The 7,426-nt window shown below is 55.2% G+C and overlaps 1 protein-coding gene across 4 annotated transcripts in view; it reads left to right on the plus strand.

The window, feature by feature from the left end:
* The window catches only part of SLC45A3 (solute carrier family 45 member 3), a 39,007-nt gene extending 31,586 nt beyond the window's left edge, over positions 1 to 7,421 (plus strand). For 3 of the 4 annotated variants that reach the window (XM_006024759.3, XM_025205478.1, XM_025205479.1), the window contains 2 exons: positions 956 to 1,221; positions 5,155 to 5,592. In XM_006024759.3, the coding sequence (XP_006024821.1) occupies positions 956 to 1,221; positions 5,155 to 5,592 (704 nt within the window). Of the gene's footprint in view, positions 1 to 955; positions 1,222 to 5,154 lie in introns of all 4 variants that reach the window. The other variant, XM_025205480.1, reaches the window with a different exon arrangement.
* Positions 7,422 to 7,426: the final 5 nt, after the last annotated feature.

Here is a 7,426-nt window from a genome sequence, read left to right on the forward strand (position 1 = left end):
CACCGCGCTCCCCCTGGGCACATGTCCTCAGCTCTCCAGCCTCGCCTTTTTGGCCCTCTAAATATATTTCTCCCCTCGTCCCCCTCATCCTCCACCAGGCTTCGGTTGTGTATCTTGCCTTTCGGCTTTCCATTTGTTGTCTCCCCAGACTTGACAGTTCGCTGTCTCTCTGTCCCGTATGAATGTCTGTTCAGCTCGGAGCTTAATTCTGATTTAATGCTGATGCTGCAATAGCTGTTTCTGGGCCCCGCTGTGCTTCACCCAGGGCAGACAGGCTGTCAGTGAGAGTCCCTGCTCCAAAGAGTTAATGGTGGAGGTACCTGTAATCCCACACGCCTCTGCCAAGAGAAAGGTCCAGGCTGGACGTGCAGAGAGGCAAGCGGATGTCTCACCCTGTGCCAGCACCTGGGTTTTCTCACCAGCTTAAACCCACTCTTTGTTCCTTGGGTTTTGTTGCTGCTTTTGGATCTGATGCCACATCCTGGTTCATGCACAGGCCATGGAGGGGTTCCAAGGAGGGATTTTCAGGGGAGCTTCTCAAAGGCAGGGATGGGAATTATGCACCCAGCTTGCATTGCCTTTCATTGGGGCCTGTGGGTGCCCAGCAGCTGCTTCTCTGTTGGGAAATGCTCCCTTTCCCCCGCGAGCAGGTTCGGTCTCAGTGGTATTAGCAGGGGGTCCTTCACCAGCAACCTCAGCAGAGAGCCTGAGGGCTGAATGGGCTCTGGAAGCCTGCACTCTGGTCCCTGGGTTGTCATGATCTTGTGCTGGCATGGGCAAGCCTCTATGCAGCAATGCAGAAGGGCCCTCAGCCTGCCATTGCCCTCCAGAATTGGGGCACTGGGGGGAAGGAAGGGAGCCCCGGAGCCATTTGGCTTTCTGCAAGCCAGGCAGGCTCAGGGAGGGTACGCTGTGCTGTGCATCTCCACCACCCTCCCCACATGTCTGTTCCCAGGTGTGCGCATGGGCAGCCTGGGCCTGTTCCTGCAGTGCGTCACCTCCACCTTCTTCTCGACAATCATGGACCGCATGGTGAAGCAGTTTGGGACGCGGGCGGTCTATCTGGCCAGCGTGACCTTCTTCCCCCTGGCTGCCTTCGTCGTGTGCCTTTCCCGCAGTGTCCTCATCGTCACCCTCTCGGCCGCCTTGACGGGCTTCACCTTCTCCGCGCTCCAGATCCTGCCGTACACGCTGGCTGCGCTGTACCATCACGACAAGCAGGTGGGCACTGTTGCCGGAGGCAGGGGGGTGGCATATAGCCGAGATGCCAGGCTGGGCGGTCTGCCTGCTGGAAGCCACCCACAGGAGCTGCAGCTCGGCTCAACTCAGCCCGAAGCTGGAATGAGGCGCACCCAGCCCCAGTGTTTCCATTTAGGCCTTGCAACTAGGGAGAAGGTCCTTCAGGGGCCACCCACCTGGACCCTGCCGATTTTGGTGGGGTTAGTGAAATTGGGCCCCATTTGGTTGAGTTTGTAAAGCCAAAAGTCGTGTTTCCAGCCCTTCCTTTCCTCCACAACCAGCCGCCCAGCATCCATGCAGCGCTGCGTGGGAGTGAAGGACCTGCAGGTTTCTGTAGGACGTGCCCTGTCCCCACTACATTTTGATGCTTCAGTGGAAATTGAACCATGTTCCCTAGAGCTTCCCAGTGCTTTGTCTGCACCCAAGTTCCCATTGTGACATTGCCCAAATCATGAATCGTGTCCTGAATACTCGGGAGACGGCCATTGATTATGAACATCAGCTTCTTTATTTGCCCTGCCCCTATTGCTGCCTGCAGGCTTGTGCCTGCACCCCTGTGACCTAAAAGGAGAGCTGAGGCCCACATCTGCCCCAGAGCTGGGGCTTTAAGCAAAAACAGGCTGTACTTGAAATCAGTGATTGAAATCACAGGCTCTGCCCCCTTGCACCTTATTCATACAAGGCTGCTAATGCCGGCGGGAGCGTCTCATGCATTTGAAACGAAACATTTTTGTGGCTTTAGAGACCCCCTTTTCCCCCCAGTGGCAGGCAGCTTGCTACGGGGTTAAAAGAACTGGGAGCTTTGACCACAGACCCCCAGATGGTCACGTAGAGCAAATGCTTCCAAGCGCCTCCTTCCAATATGCACTGAACTTCCTGGCGCACTAGAGAAGGGTTTGGAGGGCAGCCAGGCCAGCTCCTCTTAGATGAACTAAAAGCCTGGTCTTGAGATCCCCTGCGGGCATTCCCTTGGCCAGCTTCCGGGGGTTCTGCAGGGTGGCCAACAACGTTCCCAAAATGCTGCTGAGAAAACACCATCATGCCAAGGACGTGGGCACCAGAATTAATGAACCTACTGGTAGAGTTAGTCCTGACATTGCACCTCCCTACTCCCACTACTTGTTTGTGGTCTGCAACAGGCCCCCAGGTGAAGACCCCACCTCCTCCAAAACTTCCACAAACTGTTATCTACCTCTTTCATACCCGTTTCCCCTGTCCTTTTTTTGACTGTTTTAATTCTACCGTTGCTTCTCACCCTCTGTCCTCCTTCTGTTCCTGCTTCTTGTCCCCCTTCCTTCCTGCCTCTGTGCTTCTCCTGAAGGGAGTCACCAAGAGGGGGTCCCAGACAGCTGCCACTCCAGCGTTGTGTGGACTCCTTAGCGAAAGCCTGCAAGACTAACCCCAGCGGCAGCTTCTCCCACACAGACTGCGTAAGTCAGTCTCTTCTCATGCATGCCCTCAATTGTCGCTGCGTTAATAGGAGCGGAGAAGCCCTGCAAAGAGTAGGAGGAAAGATGCGCGTAGTCTGACAAATACACCTGAACATCCAGTGTACACAAGGCATGTCACATTTAAGGTGCGCTGAGCAGGCTTGGTCCAACCTCAAGACTTCTGATGTTGAAGAAACCATTGCCTTGTCTGCACCAGACTTCTCACAGGTGTGTGTGTTAGAACAGGTGCACCTTTTACACCCTAATCCAGGCACAGCCAGAGCAAGAAGAAGGCCTGTGCCTTTGAAGGAGCGGAGCAGGCTTCTTGGATCACTCTCCGCTGAGTGTGAGGGGTCTGGAGCTCTGACAGACATGCCAGAGCTTAGTTTTCAAGGCTCTCAACCGCTTGAATCTGCGCGTGGATCTGAAACAACCGCATTGCAGAGGTCCAGCCATGGCCTCGGGCCACGTTAATGGAGTGTAGCTAGTGAACAATGCACCACTGGGGGTGTTCACAAATAGCCAGGTGAGGTCCAGACAACTGCCAATAGCTCCGTGGTGGTACCGAGCTTGGCAGGGCTGCCTGTACATCCTGGCATGGTAGTTCTGCAGTCATTCCCTGTATCCCTTTCTGTTGTGTATGGAAGAGGAGAATTGCTGGGTATTTCAAGCAATCAAATCTGAGCCCTGCGCTCCCAGAACCATTTTTGTTTCCCTCTCTCAACCAGGTGCTTTCTTTCTCCTGGCTTGTTTTGGCCCGTCGTGTGGAAAATGGGTTAGCATGTTCTTGGTTCCCTGCCATGCCCACCACCAGATATGTCCAATGTAAAATGGCTTGGCTTTCTCGGGCAAGCAGGGCTTTCCCAGCAATTTCTTTTGTTGCATGTGACTGTTATTGGCAGTGAAGTAGTTTATAGAGGGCTTCAGCTGAGATTAGGGCATTGTGTTAGTTGCTCTGTATACGCACAGTAAGGGGCTGTTCTTGCCCCACAGATCTTACAGGAGACACTGCAGACAAAGGGTGGGAGGAAAGGAAGGACTATTTTCCCCATTTTACAGACAGACAGCTGAGACCTGGAGGGAATGGCCCGTCCATTATCACACAGGGAATATCTGGCAGAGCTGGGAAGGACCCGTGTCCCCTGAGTGCCAATCCAGTGCCCTAGCCTAATTGCTTGTCACTTCAAAAGCCCAGGGAGCTGGTCCTGAAGATGCTGCTTGGCTTCTCCAGGGCCTGACCCCTTTGCACTGGAGCTCCTTACCCTGTTCTCCCTAGCAGCTTAACTAACCAGCTGCAGGGGCTCTGCAGTGAGGGACCCATGGGTACCTGTTGCAGGAAGTTGCCCGGCTCCATAGGGCCCCTGCGCAGCTCTAGACTGTCCAGAGCAGCATTACAGATGGCAGCTGGCGGTGTTACAGACTTGTCCTGGGAACTGCGTGGACTTGTCTGCAGTTGAGAGTTAACCTGGATTAAGGCAGTGAGTGCGCTGGAAGCAGGCTCACTCTCGGGGTGTTGCTTCAAAAGCTGGTAACTTCAGCGAGGCACCTACTTGCTATGGATTTGCAGTGATGCAAGCTCGGGGCCACAGTTGTCTCGTCTGCCTGGCTGCATTCCTAGCTGAGGAGCATAAATTAGACTCTCTGCTTTTGCAGAACAATGGCACCAAAACCCACCCCCCGTCACCTGATCTGGAGCCGGTGTGAGCCATGCCTGAGCAGTTCAGGTGCTCTCTAGGGCGTGCAGCAGAAAGGCTTTGAGTCACTGCTTCATTAACACTGGAACTGTTCTCTCCCTTCCCCTAGCTTCTCCTCCCAAAAGCCCTTCATAAATAGGACTCCTGTAGCCCTGGGAGGCAGTGTCATCTGCTTTTCTTTCTGCAGACATGTGTCTGCCAAACTCATGGGGCTGCTGCTAACAGAGCTGTATGAAAGTAAGCATTTGCAGGGAGGAGAGGTCAAGGTGCCTGGGTCTCCTCTCTACTCCAGGGTGAGTTGGGAGCCATGTCAGTGAGGTCCAGGGAGCTGCTGTGCCCACACTACCCATCTGGTTTGTTCTGCACAACCCGATTCTCTCACAGTCTTGTGATCGGTCGGGGCTCGGAGCAAGACGCCCGCGCTGCAGAACATGGGGCTGATATGCTTCCCTGTAGCGGTCACACATCACGCTGAACAGACAGATTACTGCAGCAGCTCAGGGTCACTTTGAACCTGAGACCAGACAGGGACGGCCCTGCCAGCCAGGCCTGCCTCGGGGAGCTGCTGCTGTGGCTGGGGCTTTCTGCAGATGGCATCCCCTTTTAGCCGAGCCTGACCCGAGATGCATGAAGCTGGCACAGCTTGGAGCAAGGTGGGGTCTGACCAGGCCTCCCAGTGCCTTGTGCAAGTGCTGGGACGGGCCAGCCTGCCTCGTTCTCTGGCTCGCCAGGCCTTTCCTGCTCTTTGGGGTTTCTCACCTTCCCTCTGTCTCCATTTTTTTTAACCTCAGGTATTTTTGCATAAGTACAAAAGCAAAGAGGAAGAGGACGCTGCTCAGCTGGACATGAAAACGGGCTTCCCCAAAGGGCCTCTCTCCAGCCAGAAGCTGCCCTACCAGAATGGCCACGCCGGGGGCCTCTTCTCCTCCCCGCCGGCTCCCAGCTCAGCCCTGTGCGTCAGCTCCCCCTGCGAGGTCTCGCTCATGATGATGGTGGGAGACCCGGACTCCGCAGCACCCGGCCGAGGGATCTGCCTGGACCTGGCTATTCTGGACAGTGCTTTCCTCCTCTCTCAGGTTGTTCCATCCCTCATCCTGGGGTCTGTCGTCCAGTTTACACAGTCAGTGACTGCCTACATGGTGTCAGCCGCCGGCTTCGGCCTCGTGGCCATTTACTTTGCAACCAAAGTTGTCTTCGATAAGAGCGATATGGCCAAGTATTCCGCGTAGCGAGGACTTTTTGCACGCAGGTGGGCGCGGGGCTGGCGGATGCACGTGCACACTTATGCTGTATGTTACGGGAATCCCCACGTTTCGTGCCTTCTCCCTATCTCTAGTGCTATCTGTGGGAGCCTGACTGTGCTGCCCCGGGGGCACGTGGAAACGGAGAGGATGCAGGGCTCATCTCAGGTGTATAAAGAAGGACATTGCAACCATCAGTGCTTTCTGCATGGTGCCTTTATCAAAGGCTAGCACTGCACAGGGAGCACCAAAGAGGATTGCTGAGGTCAAAGGGGAAAGAAGAGTGTTTGCCTTCAGCAGCAGGGAGGGGCAGTGACATTGTGTGTGCATGTGTGTGGGGGAACTCCTTTTGCAAAGAGGGGAGCTGAAACCCTGCCTTGCTCGAGGTGGGGAGGTTCTTATCTTGGCTTTGAACCAAATTCCCACCTCTAGCTGGTGTGAACTGGGATATTCGGGGAGAGGAGGCCTGGCATGGGGTGTGCTGGCAGAGGTAGCAGGGAAGCCCCATGCCCGAGTGAGCTCAGGTTTCTGCCGCGTTGGCTGAGCTGCCCGGAGGGGCTGCTGGCTGGCGTGAGGGCGCTGGCAGAGACCAGCAGAGCTGCGGTGGGGGCTGTGCGCGCCTCGCCGCCTCTGTTAATCCCTTTGCTCTTACAAGCACTGGAGTGATGCACAGCCAGGCCTCCCTTCTGAATGGGCTCTTTGCTTTCTGCACCCAAAGTGCCTGGCACCGATCTGCAGCGCCTTTATAAAAGGGCTTGGCCAGAGGCAGCAAACAGGCTGTGTTCACAAGGCCCCCTGCTCAGTATTTTATAGCATGGGTCAGACCTCATTAGCCTGACCATTAACCTACAGTTAAGTGCAATAATCCATGGCAGGATGTGAGGGTCCTGGTGTCCTCCGAGCTCCCCAGATGCTGGAAGCACTTAGCCCCTGACCCCCATGCTTGCCGTGTGTTTATGTGGTGCCCCTTCCTGCTACCCCTGCCCTGCATGGAGCCTAGAGGTTAAAATCTGACAGCTTTCTCACTGCAAGCACGGGAACTGATGAGAAGCGGAGGCTGGGGAACCGCCATTGCCCGTAGTCTTTAGGGCAGGTGAGATCTGTATTGGGCAGGGATGGTTCAGGTATGGCTTAGTCCCCCCGCCGGGGCAGGGGGTTGGACTAGATGAGCTCTGAAGGACCCTTTCCCACCTTGTTTTCTGCGACTGCTGATGCAATTGCAGCTTCCTCCGTCTCGTGTTGCCCCACAACAACCCAGTGGGGGAGATTTCCTGGAGCCATGATAACACCCATGGACCTGACTCCTATAGGAAGCGTATGAAAGCCGGGTTCCCACCTACTCAGTCTGCCCCAAGCCAATGCAAAGCTCCTCCATTATCCTGCCCTCAGGTACAGCCTCCTGATGATACAACTGGGGGCTGAATTTGCCTCCCAGAGACTTCTCTAGAATTGACTGCTCCGCATGTGTGTACCAGCTCCCTGGGCTCAGGGAGACCCTCCTGCTCGCTCAATAGATATTCGTGTCCTCGGCCCCAAAAGTGATTATCTTCTGGTGGCATCCGTGCAGTAGGGGACTTGTGAGGCGGGGCGAATTGCTGGAATGTGCCCCTCTAAGTCCCCTCCATCCTCCTCCACCAAAACCCCACATCCAGCCTTTCAAGCGCGAGTAGACGTGGCTCTCCCCTGCCTCCAACTGGTATGTTGTTTTAAATAGAATCTGCTAGTTCATGCATATTTAATCATGCATTAGAGTAACCGGTCTTTGCAATTACTGAGTTGCAGATGAGGTGGTATTGACTGTGAGGAAGCCTCTTTGTGACCT

This window comes from Alligator sinensis, unplaced genomic scaffold (assembly GCF_000455745.1).
Source record: "Alligator sinensis unplaced genomic scaffold, ASM45574v1 scaffold1322_1, whole genome shotgun sequence".
In the NCBI taxonomy this organism is placed as follows: domain Eukaryota; kingdom Metazoa; phylum Chordata; order Crocodylia; family Alligatoridae; genus Alligator; species Alligator sinensis.